Source organism: Xiphophorus hellerii, chromosome 8 (genome assembly GCF_003331165.1).
Source record: "Xiphophorus hellerii strain 12219 chromosome 8, Xiphophorus_hellerii-4.1, whole genome shotgun sequence".
NCBI lineage: Eukaryota > Metazoa > Chordata > Actinopteri > Cyprinodontiformes > Poeciliidae > Xiphophorus > Xiphophorus hellerii.
In genome coordinates, this window is record NC_045679.1 from 11,906,290 (window position 1) to 11,927,765 (window position 21,476).

Genomic DNA, 21,476 nt, shown 5'->3' on the forward strand with positions numbered 1-21,476 from the left:
AATCAATAGATTTAGAGTTAAAGTCAACTCCCAGGAATCTTTCCAGACCTTTACATGTCATTTTCAAACTATGACTCCAGTTATAGCTTTGAAATTTAATTTAAAATCCAAGTCTCAAGACGCTTAAAAAACATTTTTTTATTTAGTTTATTTAAAAAAACATTTTATTTCCTTATCTCTTGCATAAGGTTTAACCTTAAAAAATATTAAACACCAGACATGATTCACAACTGAGACTTTATTGACTGTTCAGTTTACAAAGTTGCCCTGCGTCAAACTCATTACAGTACAAACCAGGAACAGAAATAGAAGGCCACATCGTACAGCTGAGGGAATGAATAAAAAATTAAAACCACTTCTCCAGTTAGAGGGTGAAATAATGAGAAGAAAGAGGGAAACAGAGAGAAACAAAGAGAGAGAGAGAGAGGGAGAGAGAGAGAGAAGGAAACAGCAGCATTGAAAAGCAGATATGTGAGAGAAATGAAAATATCAAACACAAACCTTCACAGAAGGAGATAATTACACTTGCCACAGCTCCACATAACGCTGCAGAAATGACTGACATCATTTTACGGGTTTATCATAAAACAGAATGCATAACACATGGATTACTTCCACAATTGATTCTTGCTGCACCAAAACATATCAACTGTGTCTTAATCTCCCAGCAAATGAGCCGCCGCCTCCAGTCAGGTGTGAAACTAGACACTTACGGCTCCAGCTTGCTTCATTGTTACGACACTGCAAAGGACATTCTGTAGCTAAACAGAGTCTGCAGAGCAAACATAACTGAAATAATAAATCATAGATAAAGACGTCGCTGATAAACACCGATGAGAGCAAGATGAATCTCCAGGAAATTGGAGAATAGCGCTGTCTGACCGACGGAGGCTGCAGTGGGTACATAAAAAAGATCTGCCCTCTTTAGGAAGTGGGAGGCTGGAAGGTCTTGGATGTAGCAAGCATGGCTCGCACTTTGGCCATCAGATCCTGAAAGACAAAAGCAAAAGGTGCATTTTTAAAATCAGCCATATTAATTCATGATTCCAGAAGACATTCAAAGCTGCTAAATTATTTCATACCATTTCCACAGTTTACAGTTATTTTAATTAAAATGCAAGAAAAAGCATTTACAAAAGTTTTCTCCTGTTAAGTGAAGCATATATGACTCCAGTATAACTCCTTCCTCACCTTTTGATACGCACTGCTAGTCAGCAGGATTAAAAGCTATTTTCACACAATTAGAAGAAAGCTTAATTTGGCTCTTTGAAAATATTCTGTTACAAAAAACCCAGATGATCCTGGTGTGAAGAAAAAAAGTCACTGTTCTTATGGTGATGCTGCTTTAAAACTACAGATGGCAAGATAGAGGTGATATAGCTGTTTAATAACCTATCTCACCAATATGAACCACTTTTTAACATTTTATGTATTCCTGGCCAGAGAAACAGATTTGGGCGCTTTTTACTGTACTGCCATATAGTCCTGATTATTAAGTCGCACTTCTTTGGTATGGTGTGACTAGTCCTGCGACATATATTCAGGTGCAACTCATACATTTTTTTCCCTGTTCAAGAAGCATTTCTTGACCGAAACATTATACTGTCAGACATGAGTCAAGCATTAAACATTCCCATCTGCAGCCGTGAGGAAAGCTAATGGTGGGCAGAAAGGAAGATGGCCAGAGCTGGAGGACGGGTTCCACAGCCGGGTGCTTAAAGAACATGCTACCAAGGTAGGCAGAAGTTATGCCTCCTCATCCTGGTAGTTGCCAAGGAGATGAATAAAAAATGACCTTCCAGGCAGGCGTTCTTGGTGTTGTTGTTTCATGCAAGGCATGGCCCTAAATTGACAATGCATGCGTCAACGCTGTGTTCTGCTGCACACTTTGCTGGCAGAGTGGAGTCATTTCTGACCTCCCCAATTTAGAGCACAAATATTGGTGTATCAGACATTTTTGGCAGCAGACTTCCAAGCCATGGTTGACAATTTCCATGAGTTTGTCGAAAAGAAGGTAACTGAACACAACTTCTTACCAGGTCATATCATCAGTAAGGTCTCCGTTACATTTGACAATTTCTAAATAATGTAACTTCCAGTGAAATGTATATGTTTATTTCCTCTTCATGACACTTTTTTTTTTCTTTTTTTGGACTGACATGATTTACATCCCGGAGCGACTTGAGGTAAGGACAATACGGTAGTAAAATAAGAACAAACCAAAAATGCAATCCCCAACAGAGCGATAGCTGAACGGCCTTAGGTCAGAGACGAGGCAGAGTACTGAGGAGAACACTGCCCAGAGGTAAACAAAGCAGTGTATGGCTTCCTGTTATGTTGTGAAGATTTCCAGGAGTGTTTCAGCTGCAGTAATTCAAAATACCATGAGGATTTATACAGAGACAGGGATCAAAGAAGATAATGTCAGAATACATGAGGTAGTGACCAGGTATATGTACATGGCATAACATCGGAAGAACCCCTGAAATGTGCTGTAGAAACCTGGGCCACAGAGCTTGGTGTGTGGAGTTATTTGTTAAAATGTGGTTATGTGTGTTGGCATGGTCATTTTTTAGGTAAGGATCAGAACAACCAATTTCTGATCCTTTACATTTGGGACTTCATTATAATTCTGATTCATTTACGTTTACTGACCTATGTAAACAAACAGCATGGAGTCTCCCAGGGGAGTGGCCACAGTGCTGGCATTTACAGCATCCTCCTGAATTCTGCTAATTATGAATACAAATCAAATAGAAATGAGCTGAGAATGAATACCGTCCTTCGTCATTTATTTGCTGAATAACAAGACTCACTGAAGAGACTGTAAACAATTAGTAGCTAGCATGGCAGTTAGCAAAGTATATCTTGGGGCACAGAACAGCTACAGCACCGGTTTTCCTCCAGGTCAGTTCCCCTATTCATCTCATCCAACTTAATGCTCCCTAGGATGAGAGAAAGACTTATTTACACCTGAAAGAATGTTTCACGTATGTAATTATGGATGTAATTAAAAATATATATATTTAGAAATACAGAAAAGTCAAAAAATTATTTAAACCCATATCAGATAGAAGATTCAAATCACATTTCATTCAGCCAAGAAGCTTGTTTCTGATAACAGAATGTCTCAAAAGATAAAACAAGTAAAAAAAAGGAACATTATATGTATGTAAAATTCAAAAAGTCTGATTAAAGAAAACAATTTTAGTTTTATTTTGGTCTAAGGTAATAATGTGGGAATCTAAGACAGACCCATATCTACTGTGCACTAACACTCCCTGTGTGCTTTAGATTTACTATAGTGGATGCTCTCTAATTTTCTCTACAAGCCCAATTGATCTGCAATCACAGCCTGAACCAGAGCAACACTCTAGACTGATATGTAAACTAATTACCATCACTTGAAATAACTGACAACAGGGATTACGCTGATGTTGTAACGCTTTTCTGTTGTCTTTGCACTGCATTACAGCTCCTCAATGAATAATTATTCTGTGTATAATTAATCAAATGACTCCCTGAGGCGTGAAAAGGGCTGGTAGTAACACCACTCCCATAGGGAATCAACTAAGCAGCTTGCAGTGGCCTTAAGCTCACTGATTTGTTTTTGTTTCGACTTTGCTGGAAACTTGTATGAATAAACGCAGCCGTTAAATTGTGAGGAAGGCGTTTCTCAGAAAAGAGCAAAGCAGGGGGTTCTGGCCAAATGCCATTGGCTTGGCTAAAAGGACGTTGTAAAAAGAACCATGTTAGTCTTTTGTTGCTGCACAGTGGAGTCAATCTTGAATCTACCAGGAAAGGTCAAAACACCCGATAAGTTCTTATGAACATATTGATACACCTCTGCTAGAATTACTAAAACAAAAACTTTGACTTTTCAAGTAACTGGTGTGTCGAAATGAAAAATAAAATGTAAATTTGCAGGAAAAGCTGCAGCTGTAAGCGGAAGAAATTAAAAATCCAGTGCAGAAATCTGCTGAAAAGTTTAGTTTGAAGACCTTGTTTTCCTTCCCCACGTCTGTATAGGTAGACTTTTTTCAATTCTGCTGACTGGCAGCCAAATGCTTGCACTGCAGAAAAAGTAGTGTTAATTTGCATTGCGTCCCATGAGTGATTCATACACGCATGGACAAAATTCCACCCCTGAACTCTCCTGACAGACGAGACAAATTAACAGCTGTAATCACATGGGGGAAGGAGCTGTCACATCAAATTATTCAAAAGGTCATTTTTTTCTTGAAGGCCCTGGCGTGGCTGAGCAAACACAGACACATGATCTCCCACAAATCGAGCAAATAACTAACAGTAACTCAGCTCTTCTGAACAGTTAATGTCCTGGGAAACTGATAAAGCAAAAATAATTGATGACCTGATGTGATATGAAAATAACCTTACATGAATAGCCTTTATGCTTCAATTAAAGGAAAGACTTTAATGAATGTCTGACATGTTGACCTAAAAGTTTCCTACACTTCCTAATCTTGTGAAAACAATAAAACCAACAAAGGACTAAGGCCTATTTTTTAAATGACAAGTGTTATTTTTATTCCAGGCACATAGTGCTATTTGATAGCACAATCAAGTAACTAGATTTTATTCAATTGTTCTAAAAATGTTGTAAACGTCAAATATGATGAAAAAGAAATGTCACTTTGTAATTTAACGCCTTGAAATTGGACCTCTGTCTCTCTAAAGAAATGTCTGCTCTTTCCAACACTGCGCCTTCAGGAAATAATCACAACAGCGCTCCTTTGTTAACCCTTTAACAACAACGTTTTTACCAATGTTGCACTGACCAGTAGCTGGTATAAGTTAACAATATAACATGATATAAAGCTCAAAAGTCCATTTTACATGATACTGTCCCTTTAAAACCAGAGCTGTAATTGAAACATTTGCCTATTGATTGAGCTGAACTGTTTATAAAATGTGCTAAAGAGGCAAAAATATTCCATAAACCTAAATCCTGTATTGGTTATTCACATTTCTACATTATTTTATTTTTAGTTTAAACCTAAGAAAAATTTGGTTTGGGTTTTTATATGTTGAAATTTTGTAGTCTTGTATGACCTGCTTTAAAAGTCCTCAATAGTCTTTCTACAATCTAATTACTGTCATACATTCTTTAAGTACTGGCTAACTTATTAAGTTTACCAGTCTAATAGTTTTATCACAAGTAGTAAATCAGACAATGACATAGAGAACACAACTTGTTGAAGGTTAAACAAAACATGAGAATGTGAAATGAAGGTGATGTCAGTAACTGAAAATGGCATGGTTGTACAAGATGAGGGATAAAATATGCTTTTTCCTGAAAAGAAATGTTGACATGGATGATTATGAATCACGTAACATCAATGTCTTTAATGTAAATAAATAAATACAAAGACTTTCTTGGGTTACTTTATGCAGTAATTGTGAGACGAAGCTGAACACATAAGCAATTTGCACTGGGAAGGACTTGTGACCATCGAGAGTCAATAATAACCAGGTTTTGATTGTCCCTCAACAAAGGTTGTCTTTACAGTTGAACTTTTGCCTCCAACATTTAGAGCTGATCAAAGCAACTTTCTGTTCCACAGACAGAAAGGCTCAACACGATAAAGCAGAGATAAACTTGAAGTGACAGAGCAAGGGTGGAATGTGTTGCTGCACATTGCAAAGTCAAACACACAACAAAGAAACGCATTGCAAGCAATAAACAGGGTGTTTACAATAAGGATATGATATGTTTAGGAAAGATCTGTAATATTAATGAATGAATCGCAGCTAGGGTGAGTAAACCCATATTTAATTAATCATTGGTGTTTGTTTGAATATAAAGAGGACAATTGGTTACTCAAGACATTACTAACTCAGAGTATATTTTGTACAGTCACACCGATAAGTAGATGTGTCACAAATAATTTTCAGATTTTGAGTAAGACTGAATTTGTAGAGATAACTGCATATATGAGTTAACTTCAGGGAGACATGAATGTTGCAGTAGAGTGTGGCTAGAAAACAAATATAAGGCTGGTTTAAGATTTGTAGCATCACACCCACAATCAAAAATCTGAGTTTGTTTTATAAGTCAAAACTAATCAGAATTATTTGAAATCCACTGTATTATCTATTAATTCTTTATTCCTTTTTGGAGAACACAAAGAATAATCTCTGTGGGCTCTGGGTCTGTTGAAAAGTCTTTTAAGTGAATGTGACTCCCAGCTTTAGTAAATGTCCAATATTTTAAAGAAATCTGGTCTGGGTCTTTTTCTTTGAGTTGTTCAAAACTGGAAAAAATAAATCAAATCAAATCAAATTTGACCAGAAAACTCAATCATGAAAAAAGATTAATTAAAACAGTTTAACTCTGAAACCCGTATTTGTTACATTTCAATTATATTTTTGGCATTATGATCACATTAGATGGGGTGTTACTGAAGAACTGCATCACTTACACTTACTTAGACAAACCTGGACTAAATTATTTCAGACTTATTTAAAACAGACTTGTGAAAATAGAATATAGGTCAACTTGATCTGCTGTAGAATAGAAGAAAAGGAAATGCTGGATCTGGTATTTAACATATTAAAAAGCTAAGTGGTTAGGGTTTTTGATAATGTGTTAAGCAGTATTAGATGTATGCTAATGGCACAGCAATAACCTAGCACAAATATGGAAAAAAACAAAAAGAGAGTGGAGGACATTACCCAGATGAAAATAAGCTGAAACCTTCAATGCATCTTCGCAAAACATCACAAATGGGATAGATGTAGTGAGTGGTTTAGTTTCAAAGCATGTTCGCAGCATGTTCATGAACAAGCTAATGTTGTTAGTGAGTAGAAATGAAGGCAGATAAATGGGTTGTGAGAGATAATAAGTACACAGAAGACATTTTGTTTTTGTTTGTTTTTCTTGATTGGGAAACATAAAGAAAAATATGTAGTTTTTTTCTGTTTTGTGTTTATTGCCTAAACTGTAGAGACAGATTGAAGCTCCTTCTCTCCCACACGAGCAGTGGCGAATAGCAGTGCGAGTGCTGAATAGAGTTTAAGTAGCACCAGTTTACTGAATAACATTGTTGACCTTCATTACATCAAGTGTCAAAGCGTCTAATTCTGGAGCATCTCTGTTGTTTTCCCAGGAACAAATATCTCTTCATCACATTTTTATCTGTGGTACTCATTTAGTAAGTAAATATTTACAGCAATAACCTGCAAACCTGGTCCTTAAGCCCAAATTATGAATGCAAATACATTAATATGGATATTATTGACATGAATAAATCCTTTGAAAGGCATGTACACACGGGCACACTATGAAACTATATACATAAACACAAATTTCCAGATTTCGTTTTGGTATTTAGACCACGTTTGATGTCAGGCTGGGGAAAACAAGAATCAAAGAATCAGAATGTCAGACAGACATTGCCTTAGATGTGATAAAAAAGCCATCTATGTATAAATTTATTTCCTGGCTTTTACTTTAAGACTGCCCCATGTGTTTATAAGCCAACAAATGCTACAGTATCATGAAGACTAAAGCAAAACACTATTTTTACATTTAGCAAAAGAGATATTAGCAATAAATTAAAAACTATTGTATTTTCCTGTTGTGTTCACTGGTGTATTGAAAAATGCATGTAATGTAGGTCTAAACAGGGAGGAATGAAGGAGATTTTTGGCATAACAAGTAGACATGTCATGCTTTTCAAGTATGTGTTGCTTGTGTTTGGAGTAGTGCATGTCTATTGAACTCAAATGTGTACATTTGACAATATTCAGCTGCATCACGACAGGTTCTATTACTCTTGATGTGAAATTGTCATCTTGTCTTATTATTTTTCCATATTTAGGAATCAACCAACTGTCTGAAAGTAAAAAAAAAACAAACTCTAAGCTCTATGAATGGCCCAAAACAAAAAGATTAGTCAAATTTGTCAGGCTAAGGAAAAAAAAAAAAAGTGATTCAAACTCAACATCCATTTATTTTATGCCACCTCGTCATACAACGTTACAAGACAAAAATATGTCCTATTTTTCTCACTCCTGTGATTTGCCTCTCTCAGAATGTGATGTCTGTCTAGAGATAAATCTGCATTAGCATAATGGCAGGTAGCCTGTCACCGTTTGAGTGAGGGAAGAAAAATAAATGGGTAGGCCTTTTTTGTTGCGTCTATTTCTGAGGTATAAGCAGCACACACTTTAACAGCAGTGTTCAAAGATAGTTTGAGTTCGCCAAATAAGCATTCTCATATAAAATCTGTTTGTAACTGACAGGCAAGAAAGTGAAGACTTGGAGCAGTCCTAAGGGCATTTCCAAAACGGTTATGGGGGAGACCACAAAGTGTGTGGGAGAATTTTTCACAAGTCTAAATAAAAGTCACCAGATCCTCACAATGAACTACAGCAGCTCATTTTTCCTCTTTTCAGTGTCGGCAAGAAAACACCTCAAGATCTTGTGATAGGTTAGAAAGAATTCATACTCAAATAGCTTTAAAACAGCAGGTTTTGGTTTGATCGGAGGGTCAAAGCCACACCTTTTTACCAAAGTAAAGTTTTAGGGATGGACTGCACAATATTAGAAAACTAGACACTGCAATATTAATTTGAAAATTGAGATGACAATATCAGCTGTGATAAGGTAACATTTTGATCAATCTTTCCTTTTGCATTATCACAATGATCCTATTATTCAACTTAAGCTTCAGCAGCTTTTCACTAAAATCTACGTCAAATTAGCATAAAAGACAATAGAGGATCATCCGACTAGATATTATCGACAGTGTTTAAGTGAATCAAACACGAAATATACTGACCAAATATTTGTGTCCAAGCAGTGCTTTGCATTTGCAAGATTGTGCACACTTAAATTGCAATGACATTTTAGCAATTCTCTAGTTCAAGGTCTTATCACTCGCATTTAAAAAAAAAAACATTTCCAAGTCCTTTTACTTGGACAGACAGGGAATGAAGTTGTCTTCTATGGGATGTTTTACACTACTTTGAGAACAAATTATTTAAAGTTATTTAGAATTTAATCATAGTCTACTGCAGTGTTTTTTAACCCTCCATGAGGTTTCTCAAAGTTAATCTGGTTTAATCAGTGGTGGTAATGTCATATGTTCATAAAAGCTGATTACACCCCTAAAATGCCTATGTGCAGACTAAAACCATAACATAATGGGACAATATAACATATTTAGGGAAACTGAATGAATCAAATTTCATCATCATGTCTAATTGTTTGCAATAATTTATCAACAGACTGCATACAGGAATAAATGAATACACAATAGTTAAGCACATGTGTTCTGCAAGATTTCCTAATGGATACAGAGGGAAACGAGTTGGGAGAAAATAGAACCATGAGTGTGGAAAATACAGAGAAGATTTGAGTAAAGTAATTTTAAGAAAGAAGGAAAAAATAGAATGTAAACAAAGTGTTTTACTGGGTTTTTGTGTCCAAGATGGGATGCAACATTTAATGTTGGCTGAGGGTTTACATAATGATTCTCTGCAGTTTCATAGCTGTTATTTAGACATTTTTATTTTAATGAACATGGCTCCATATAAAACTTTTGGGATTTTTCGCACATAAAATTTTAGTTAGGATACAGGTTTATACGAGTATATGACAATGTCTTGAATTGGAAAACAAACTTATGGAAACAGAAATAAAAAAATTGCAACTTAGCAAAGATGTTTCACAACCCTTGAAAATTATTGCATCTTGGCTAAACACTCACAGGTTCTCATTAAAATAGTTCAACAAACTGCAGTGGTCAAAATAGACTGAAGTTCTTGTGTTTCAGCCCCTTGATCTGCACACAATGATCCTCTACAAATAGCTGAAAACTCAAGGGCATGTAAGTAACTAGAATCTTGGCCCTGGCTTTTCTATATAGCAGATGATAATGTCTAGATGGTTTCAAAATGCAAGCTCTTCACAAAGAAAATAGATGGGATTTTGTTAAAACACTCATGAATGGAAAACACCAGTATAACCAGAAGATAAACTGCTGTAACTGTTTCTACATATTGCTATAAATGTAATAAAGCATAAGACTGTGCAATGCTTTTTGAATGCTCCTTGTATCCTTTTTTTTTTACATTGTATTGTACTCAAGCGTGATCTTTGTTTTTTGGTTTTTTTTTTACCAAAACTGTCCTTAACGTTCCAAATAGATCGCTCACAAGCAAGTGTGCACACCGAGCAACTTTGTAAGACGAATCCAAAGATAACACCATAATGTCCTCCAGAATTATTCTGTAGGTTCCGAAGGACATGTTGATGTAACAACAAAAAAAGAACTAATATAGCACTCCCCAAAACAAAAGCTATAAAAACTGAATGTTAAAGTGCACAGCACTTAGCATTTTTTTTCTTGTTTATATGATGGAAACAAAGAACTCTACTCAGTGCACTTATTAGGTAGGCCGTAAAGTTCAGCATGGGATACATCTGAGATAAAAGCAAAGAACAATACCTGAGTTATTTTGGACTGCACAGAGGACACTATGGATGAAGACACTGCTTTGTCTTTCTCCTGAGAACAACCCCTGAATAGAACAGAGAAGAGAAATAAAGAGAGAGAAAAAAAAAATCAATTGTGTTACCAGAAGCGAACATGCAATATTCATGATATTTTCTGAAATGCTTAACTTGGACAGGCATCAAGCATTGTACTAGTAGGAAAAAAGAGCAAAAGAACAAGAAAGGAGAAGACAATGGCATTTGACCTGTAAAAATACAAATATCCATCCAGAGGCCAAACTACCCGGCTAAAAACAGCCAAAAGTAAAATCAGGCAAACAGTGCCAAAACTGCAGGCTTTAACTTTACCATCACGGTTCTGTTCAAAGCTTTTTTTATTTTCTCTACAGCCCAAGCACTTCATAATTTAGCATAGTATTTTTAAAATAGGGGAACAACGTGCACATCAAGCTGATTGAACACAGCAGGTGAAACTGCAGAACAGACAGCGACTGACGCTGTGGGGTTTTTGAATTGGGTCCAAACTGACAAAAGTCAGTTCCATCTATTCAGTCATTTGGTGAGTTGTCTGCAAAGACAAAGTAAAAATTTGATGACCAAATAAAAAAATGATGAAACAGGCAAAAAGTCCAATGTTGTCTTTAATTCATATGAAACTGAAAAATATTTTTTTAATGGCAGACTAATCCTTTAAAAAATAACTAAAAGGTAAAGATAGCATTATTTTTGGCTAAAATAAACATCCTGAGCTGAGACAACAGAAATAATCTTAATATTCCTTTAGTTGTAATAGATCAACATAAAAGAAAACAACACCTTTTAAAAACAACTGCAGAAGCCATTTTTACTAGTTTCAATGAAGAGTTTGTATTAGAATAAAAAGAACCTTTATGGTATTGAAATTAAAAAAGCAAGAAAAGCTCTGCAGAGGCAGGTCAATGACTAGGTTGGGATTGCCTCTGGCCTGGGGTCCCATGCATTAACAACTGTTCGTTTGTGCTGGCAGCAGTTTATAGAGTGCAATCAGTTATTCAGTAGGTGTTAATCATGTCAGGGCCTGGTGCATTGCAGTTGTTCATACTTGTGATTCTCTCTTCCATGTCTGCCACTGTGATATATACAGACCCTTGGTCCGACAGAAAGCAGCAGTCAACTCTTAGATCCTTTATACTTGAGGTTTTGTCGATGCCTCCTCCTTCAAATAGCTTTTTTCAGTTTTGTTCAATCCCAGTCCAAGGATGTTACTCTCATGTTACAATCCTAACAGTTTGGATGGTGCAATGGAAAACATCCTCAATAATACACTGGCTTCTGCTCTTCAATTGAAACTCCTCATGTGGCTAGTCGGAACTGCTGATTGGCAGTCTCAAGGGCACACAAGTATGGACAAATTGCTGTACTACGTTGGAATATATTTTTCAGTGCACCTTTTCTGCTGCTCTGGTTTCTTCTCTTTTATTGGAGACAGTGTTTTCTATGGTTTTTGCTCATCTTATATCCAAACTTCTCCTTTATTAGTGGTCATGGTGTGGGTTGAGGTTTAAATTATATGGATTAAAACACTCAAATCTTCAAAGCAAACTTTCAGGAAACACTTTGTTACCAAGTCTTAGCAAAAGATTCTCTGCTACTACTGTATGTGTTGGTCTATGACATTAAATATTAATAAAATACATTGAAGTTTGGGGTTGTAGCATGGAAAAACATGAAAAATTTAAAGGCATATAAATCATTTTGTGAGGCACTGATGTGACACATATGGGGCAAATCCTATAAAAGTTCAGGTGGATTACTAAAAGTTGGGGAAGAATAACCTTGAGTGGCTGAAGCTGGACGCAGGGCTCACAGACTCCGACAAAACTCTGGGTGAAGAATAAGGAGAGACAGAGAATCCTGCTGTTTGCACCTGCCCTGACAAAGATAACAAGTTTCTTTTTTGTTCCGAAGGGGACCTGGAAGAAATCAGCAGAAAGACAACATTAACCTAACAGTTTGTACCAGAATGCGTGACCGTGTTTGCCGCAACTTCGAATAATGAAAATTTTGAGATGAAGAGCAAAACACTGGTAAGCCACCCACAAAGATGTGACTTTCTAAAAACATAGATCATAGTATGACAAGCAAATTGCACCATTGTTCAAGAAAACAATACTTTAAAATGAATATAAAAGCTAAAATGGAGGGGGAAAAAAAAGAGAATTCACATCAGACATGACAGCATCAATGACCTTGTCTACTTTGACAGCTGAAATGAGAAATACTCGAGAAATCTCCGGCGCAGTGACTCTTGCTCTCAGGACAAAATGGTAGCAACTGCAGTTAAAGCTACCTGGATCTTGAATGTGCCCTGGGCAAGTTGGACCGGCTGCTGGGATGATAACGATCTCTCTCCTCACGTCTCTTTTCAGGCGAGGGAGCCCTCCTCTCCCTCCTCCCAGGGGAACGTGAACGGGATCTGGCAATAAGAACGGACAATAAAAACATAAGATGGGCCGGAGTCAATACGTAAAGAGAGAAAAAATATATATATATGAGATGGGAGCTGATCTGTTTAAAACAAATAAATGAAAGGTATAAAAACAGTAACAGTTTAAAAAGCAAGCAAAACACTGGAGACTTAATGTACCAAGCTGTATTTTAAAATTTGTACACCGCACAGTTTACATTAAGAATAAGAATTAATTTCTAATAAAAATAATTTCATTGCGATAATAAAAGTCAGTTCAGATAGATTCTTGACATGTAGATGTTACATAATACAAAACATGCTGTGAAAAAAGTAAATATTACTTTAAGAAATTAGTTACCCTCCTCCATTTCTTTGCACAAAGGGTGGAGCTAATTTCATTTTGTCCACTGACTACCATGCACAGTTGTGTGATTTGTGCAAATATCCTTTGCAAACACAAATTGGTAAAGGAAGCAAAAAAAGAAATTGCGGTCCAATTTTAACAGCAATAAGCTCTGGAGTCAAAACCAAACATCCAGAACATGACATAAATGAGCAGACTACTGAGAACAGGGTCTTGTATGAAGACATGACTTCAAATCCTGTCTGGGTCAGATCTTTATCAGCCAACAAAAATTAATTATGTATGGAAAAAAGAATAATTAAAAACGTTGAAAGACATTCCAAACTAAATGTAAGGATTACAATTATTTTTTTGTCCGCTTTGTCATTTTTTTCTCCCATTTTAATTTAGTTTTTAATAAAAAGCCTTACATTTCTGTGCAGAGTCTAAAGCTATTATATTGGGCGGGGTGGAGGCAGGGGAGTAAGTAATTGTATAATAGAGAATACACAAATTAATATTTATTTTGCAATAGGGCCTCATTTAAAAGCAGTGTCTAGGATCAATACTACAAGTGAGCACTAGGAATTAAAAAATAAAAACAAATGCAACCATCCTCTTTGCAGTGTGGAGTTGCCTTATATCCTACCATTTAAATATCCATAGAAATGCACCTTCTGAATGTATTTTAATACAAAATCCAAGCCTGATAATTGCTAATCTTGACATGGAAACTGAGCTATTAATGTCTTATTTTCTCTTGGTTCTTTCACACAAGGAGAGATGTGGTATGTGACCCTCAACATATATTTTTAGCATGTAAACCAAAGCATATTATATCTTGAAAGAATGATAGACAAAAAGATTAATGTGGGATGCTTTGGTACACTTCCTTATCCTAAAATGAAAACAGTGGGATAACCTATGCAGCTTAGAAGAGTGGGTGGTGAATAAGAGCTGTGTGAAAGGTAAAGGAAGCGTGTGACAGATATTATTAATGCACTATTAATCCTAAAAAAAAAAAAATCTACTGCCCCTCAATGCTATTTAATGGTTATTAAAAAGTGCTCCATCAAAACCATTGATAATTCCATTAATCAACATAGTTAACCAGACCGAGGTGAAAAGATTCCACCCTTCACACTTACTATCAGGGCATGATAAACCAGATGTCTCTGCATCCATCCAGCTGTTACACTGTGACACTGTAATACGCTGCACAATTTAGTGTCAGCAGCTACAGTCTAACAATTTGCTTTTGGCTTCAGGGGCCAACGAACATGAAGAGGAGCTGGCTATGATGTAATGCAGGGAGAAAAACGATATTGCAAGTCTGTTTTGGCTTGGTCTCTCAGTAAAACATGCTTGTGGAGAAGTATTCCCATCATAAACACAAATGTTACTGTTTAAAATATGAATTAAATATGGGCTTGTGTAAGATTTCCACAGCTTCAGTAGATTTAGACAACAACTGAAGGAGTAAAAAAACAAAACTATGTTTTGTTAGTACAAACAGTTAGCACCACTGAATGGTTTCCTTGTCTGAGCCTAATGGTTAAAATATTTTTAAGGTCAAGTTTGATTACACAGACTTGATCAAATTCCAGTGTTACAGTGTTAAATGTTTTGGGGTTTTTTTAGAAATTGGTTTATTAATCTTTCAGAGGGCATATTTCCATTACTTTGCCACTTTTAGTTAATCAGTTAACAACGGTCTCAAAACAACGATATTATTTATCACAATAATTTCTGGGCCAATTAATCTGTGGGTTCTTACCTGTGACCTCTTTTGTAGGCACTAGGAAGAGAGTGTCTGGTCTTCGACCTTGATCTTGATCTCCTCCTGTGCTTTTTCTTCTTTTTGTCTTTATCCCTCCCTTTGTCCCGATCCCTGTCTCTTGCTCTGTCTCTATCGCGATCTCTTTCTCGATCTCTGTCCCGATCTCTCTCCCTGTGTCTCTCTGGGCCTTTGGACGTGGTGTAAGATGATGATGATGAGCCGGTTGGGAGCTCCCTAGAGCGTTTTGCTCGTTGGGACAATTTTTGATCCTGAGGATACGCTGGTGGCACGTTGTACAATTGAGGAGATCCAGAACCGGACAGAGCAGAGTAGGCTTCCTGCAGCTAAAGAGAAAAAAGAAACAATATTATTTTAGCACAAGCGGCTTTTTTCCAATTAAACAATCTGAAGATAAAGAGAAAAGATTGGACAAATGATTGATCAGATTAGACATCCTGTCCCCTATATTGACGTTAGCAACAATGAATTCCCAAAACTCTGTACGTCAGTGAAAAATCAATACTGAGGCCTGTCTCCTTCAGGAAATGAAAGGCTGTGTGTTGATTAAGGATTTATTTATTCAATACTTCCATGTGAGGCCTTGTCAACATTACACATTAATGCAACGGATGCTGATCGCATCCGTTGCATTAATGTGCATCCGTGGAGGAGTTTAAGTATCTCGGGATCTTGTTCACGAATGGGGGAAGAAGGGAGCGGGAGATCGACAGGCGGATTGGCGCAGCGTCTGCTGTCAAGCGGGCGCTGTACCGGTCCGTCGTGGTGAAGAGAGAGCTGAGCCAAAAAGCGAAGCTCTCGATTTACCGGTCGATCTACGTTCCCACCCTCATCTATGGTCATGAGCTTTGGGTCATGACCGAAAGAACGAGATCGCGGATACAAGCGGCCGAAATGGGTTTTCTCCGTAGGGTGGCTGGGCTCTCCCTTAGAGATAGGGTGAGAAGCTCAGTCATCCGGGAGGGACTCAGAGTAGAGCCGCTGCTCCTTCACATCGAGAGGAGCCAGTTGAGGTGGCTCGGGCATCTGGTCAGGATGCCTCCTGGACGCCTCCCTGGTGAGGTGTTCCGGGCACGTCCCACCGGGAGGAGGCCCCGGGGAAGACCCAGGACACGCTGGAGGGACTATGTCTCTCGGCTGGCCTGGGAACGCCTCGGGATTCCCCCGGAGGAGCTAGAAGAAGTGGCTGGGGAGAGGGAAGTCTGGGCCTCCCTTCTGAAGCTGCTACCCCCGCGACCCGACCTCGGATAAGCGGAAGAAGATGGATGGATGGATGGATGGATGCTGATCGCAGAATTTTGAATTGGTGAAACAACAAAACATTGCATGTATTTGAACTTGGGGAGGCAGCTTCAGCGGGGAAAATAAGGACCTACTTTTTGCCGGGAGCGTAATTGTGTCATTGAGATGGTTTTAATAAATAATCACATCTCAGATATTTATCACAATTTATAATAAAATAGAAGAAAGGATTTTTGTGAAATATTTTTTTTTTACCCAATCTTTTTCTACCCAAATAATCTAGATGTACAGTGAAGCAGATTTTATTAAGTGGGTATCATTATAACAGCATACCCACTGAAAGAGACATGGGTTCCTAAATGCTGAAACAAAGACACACAAGATTTTGGGGAGTTACTATTCAGACTATTCCTTAAAGAAGAAGAGGAAGAAGGGCGAGACATTACTCAGCTGTTGAAAAGAGTGTGGGTAACATCACAGCCCCTCTGAGAATATCCACAGTTACAACTGTCAGCTGCAAATTGCAACTAATTACCCCAATGTGAGCCTGCCTGCTCATTTTATTTACATCTGCTGCTGGATTAAGGTTGGGGGAAAAAAATTAGCTGTTTTTAGTTCATCTATGAAATAAACATGTCACTGTCAGCCTCAGAGTGCTTCAGAGGTTATCAGTTTTTAATGTGTGTAAATTCCTACAGGGGGCATGTTGACAAAAGCATCAAGATGAAATTTTACACCATAATGGATCAAATTATAAGAACAATATACAGTTGTTCTTATAACAATTATGAACAGTGAGTTTTACAGCATCCTACACATTCCCTGGCAATCCTGGTAAAAAATTATTTGAAGAATAATATCACACAGGAAATTTTATTTAAAAACAATTCAGTATTAATTCATAATTTAATACATTTGAAATGCATAATTTTTTAAAATAACACCAGTTTTAAAGTCCCTACACTGGCTCCTTGTAGCTCAGAGAATAGACTTTAAATACTGCTGTTAGTTTATAAATCACTGATCGGCTTAGCACCACAATACATTAAAGATCTGCTATTGTTGTATGAACCTTCCAGACCTCTCAGGTCTTCTGGCTCTGGTCTGCTCTGCATCCACAGAACCAGAACCAAACGAGGAGAAGCAGCATTCAGCTTCTATGCATCACAAATCTAGAACAAACTTCCAGAAAATTGTAAAACAGCTGAAACACTGACTTTCTTTAAATCTCGACTAAAAACCCACCTGTTTAGAGCTGTATTTGAAACGTAATCAATTACGAATTCAATGATGCCACTTGACTTAATGTAATGTTTTGATTGTTGATTCTATGTTGCATGACTTTGTGCTTTTATGTTTCTTATGATATAAAGCACTTTGAAGTGGCATGCTGCTGAAATGTGCTATACAAACAAAATTTGATTGATTTTGATAAATGGATACCCTACATAGTAAAATATCAATTAAAACAATTTAGAAGATATTACTCCTTAAGTCCAATAATTTTCAACATACATGAGGTATATTAATGCTAGTCAAAGTACGCTGAGCAAAATATTTATTTCACATTACATTAAACTTCAGAACTTCGGAGTACAACTTTTTGTAATTATTTTGATCATCTGAAAAATACAAAAATGTGATACAATTTTTCTGTTTTTCAAGTAAAGTGAAAATGATAGTAAACAGAAAGCATCCACATGCATCATCTAATGGCTGTAATGGTGAAACATTTTCAGTGAATACATATTTTACTGCTGGTGCTGATTAACAACTTAACAGTCATACCAACTTCATATAGGGGAGCAATTTAAAAATTAAAGGGTTACTTGGACCTATTTGGAGGGCAGTTTCTAAGACCTTTGTTTCAATGTCTGTGCATGAAAAAATATTTTTCCTTACAAAAGATCGACAGAAATGACAGGAAAGCCTCACCACCAAAAAAGAAGTTGGAATGTAGATTGGGTCTAATAGTTGTTGTGCAGCCATCATTGCCTCAAAGGTTTATTTTTGTTTTAATTTCATAATACTGAGTTTTATAGATCTTTTATCATTCCTACTATCTTGCTTACGGTTTGCTGCAACAAAATAAATGCAGTATACTTCTTTTTTTTTTTTACGGGTGGCTATAATAATCTCCAAGTTGTGTTACGTTTCCCAAGAAAACAAAGTGAAATGTTTCAAATGATAATTTCCAAGACACTCTTATCAAATTAGAAATTAAAATTACAAAAATGCTTCAGATACATTTATTTTGTTATCAATGCAATCAAATTAAAAGCTGTGTTTTTTTGTTTTTTTTTACTTTTTCTGTCTAAGATTATAGATCTACAATAAAAGATACATTTATTTTAAAACATTTAACAAATCTTTATCTGGAGTGACAAGAAGCCTAGAGGGCGCTGAACACTATCTTTAAAACAGTAGCAGTTTTTCAACAAAATAAAAACAGAGTAGATGTGTTTCTCCAATTCAGCCACCTCTTACGCATGAACTTAAATTTGTAAGCAATGGGTGAAGCGTACAGGGAAAGAAAGTAAGCTGGGGATGATGAAAGGAGATGAAAGAAAGAGGCAAATTGGTAAAGGAGCTGGCAGGAAAGAAACAAAGACGCATAAGACAATAAATAGAGTGAGAAAAAGAGCAACATTTATTCCAATGCTCAATTTAAACATTATTTAGGAGTGTGATTTAGCACCAAAAAAAATAATGAAATGGAAGAAAGCGAGATGTGGTAAAAAAAAACAAAATCATACCTGGCATCTTCATATGGAAAGATCAGATATGAGTTACAAATCAAAAGACGAGCATGGTCAGAAGGGATGAGAGGCTGTGGTATAAAAAAACGTTTTTTTGTTTTTTTTTATATGTTAAAAACAGAACCATAAACAGGAATTATCTAAATAGTAGGCAGTGGGCATCTTACTAATTAACAAGACATTATCAAAAGGATTCACTGTGAGGAAAACTGGAGTTGTTATCACACTGCATAATAATTAAGACCCCAACATGAGCTGAAAAGTTGTAAAATCTCTCACTGATAGCCAATTATAAAACTCAAGATCCTCTTCATATGTTCTATAATAAACATAAAATAAAATATAAAGTCCCTGTAGAGTGCAAAATTTAAAGATTATCACAAGATGCTTGTACTTCAAAATATTATAAACAGCAGCCAAAAAAACAAACAAACAAAAAAAGGCAAAAAACTACACAGCTTTTTGGTCTTCTCATGACAGCTTACACTGCCTGCTCCAATCATGTTGCATATTCAACACAATAAACACTGTAGGAAACATGCAGTATTTGCATCACTGGATCCAAGATGGCTACTTCAACCAACTCTGCAAACACATGGCATAAGCATCTGTCCTCAGGTCTGCAATCCACTCACAGTAAGCCACAACGCTACCTGTGATTTCCAAAGATGGCATCAATGTTTTGAGATTCACTTCTTTGCAAAAATGAAGCAGCTTTGGTCACCTTTGAGCATTTCTGAATTTGGCTACCCCTGGCTCCAAAAAGCGCCTCTACAAAATGAACAAATCGATGCACAAGGCTGCAGTTTTGTTTTTTTATCTGACTTCATCTTTGATTTTGAACAAGTCCTCTAATTAGGAGGATCTTGTAAGCATTAATGTACCTGCAGAAACATACACTCAGAATTGAAATTACTTCCCACTAGTGGGTTAGTTCTCCGCAAGTTCAATGTCTTTTTAACTTTATTGAATAAATTGATATATTTGTACTTATTGTATTCCCTCTGCCAGATGCAGTAAAAGCAGACAAGGTGAACTTGAGCAATTCTGCAAAGGATTTTCTAAGTTTTCTTAGTCTCTAGACGTGTAAAGTTGATAGAAACGTATAGCAGAAGACTTGATATATGTAAGCAAAGAGAAAGGTGCTTCTGTCAAGGATGCTAAACGCAATTGCACATATCAACTTCCATTACAAGTGAAACTTTATTCAAACCATATATCATTTGTTCCACTTAATTATGTGACACCAAAAAAATAACCCAATAAAATGCATAAAAATTCTGGTTGCAGAGTGATAATGTAAAAAAAGCTCTAGGGGCATGAATGCTTTTATGAAGTACTGCATCTATTTACTGATCGCTAAGCCCTTACACTAAATATTTATTGTACTCCTAGAGGATGAGTACACCCTGAGGGCCACTGCAGCAGCCGCAGACTAGAATGAGCGTGCTGCTGCAGCAGTGACAGGAGCCAACCTACGGCCACCTGGCCTTTTAGGCAGTAGGCCAGTTCTGCATGCACCTGACGTGACAACAAGAGGATCCGACATCCAACATCCATCATATGAAAGTTCACTCTACACATCAAATGGATGCTGTGTCTTATTTACACTATAAAGAACTCCTGCCTTTTAGTACTTTTTTGATATGACAAAAGCTTGAAAAGCCTCTATGAATCCTAAAAAAAAAACCTATAAAACATATCTCATTTTGCTAAAGGAGAAAAGACAAACTGTAGTTAAATGAAAAAGCTTCTAGATTTAAGCGTCAGTTTTCATTACTATGAGTCACTCTAGCTGATTGGTTCACCACCTCCACACAGTGTGCTCTGAGTATTTAATAACATTTACTACACCTGCCTTGCCACTGGAGAGGAAAATAGATAAACAGGTACCATCATAGCAAAAAAAAACAAAAAACTTTTTACTAATAGAAGTACTATTCTACTTCTTGTAGAATATACAATAAGTACCGACACCAAAATCATCACAGGAAATAAAGGCAAAAAAAGAATACCATAAACTCTATGGATTATCTAGCTCAATCAAAACGTTAGGACTAATTCAGTCCCCACTCTGTTAGTAAAAAGTGTGCCTTTTTGAAGTAAAAGATGCAAGAATTCATTATCGGTGCCAGCAGCTGCAGGATGATAAACTTATTCAGCATACAAATGCAGCCTCTTCTCTTTTTAATGACTGAATGAAACCCCTGGAATAAAGCTGCCCACATGAAAAGTGTCTAAGCCGAGCCTGCCAGCTCATCATTATGTGCACTACACTTCATCCTGCATAAAAAAATTTTTAAAAAACCTTCAATGTGCAGTGGATGTCAATTGTGTCTTCTATGTGATACCATTTAGAGATGTGATACGCTAATGTGGGGTTGCATGTTAATAACTGC

General features: G+C 36.7%; 1 protein-coding gene across 2 annotated transcripts in view; it reads right to left on the reverse strand.

Annotated features, from left to right (window-relative positions):
• Positions 1-218: 218 nt before the first annotated feature.
• sfswap (splicing factor SWAP) overlaps positions 219-21,476 on the reverse strand; it is a 55,656-nt gene continuing 34,398 nt past the window's right edge. For both annotated transcript variants that reach the window (XM_032569516.1, XM_032569517.1), the window contains exons 15-19: positions 15,056-15,402; positions 12,816-12,941; positions 12,301-12,438; positions 10,479-10,551; positions 219-990 (exon numbers count right to left, since the gene is read on the reverse strand). In XM_032569516.1, the coding sequence (XP_032425407.1) occupies positions 925-990; positions 10,479-10,551; positions 12,301-12,438; positions 12,816-12,941; positions 15,056-15,402 (750 nt within the window). In that variant the 3' untranslated portion in view covers positions 219-924. The remainder of the gene's footprint in view (positions 991-10,478; positions 10,552-12,300; positions 12,439-12,815; positions 12,942-15,055; positions 15,403-21,476) is intronic.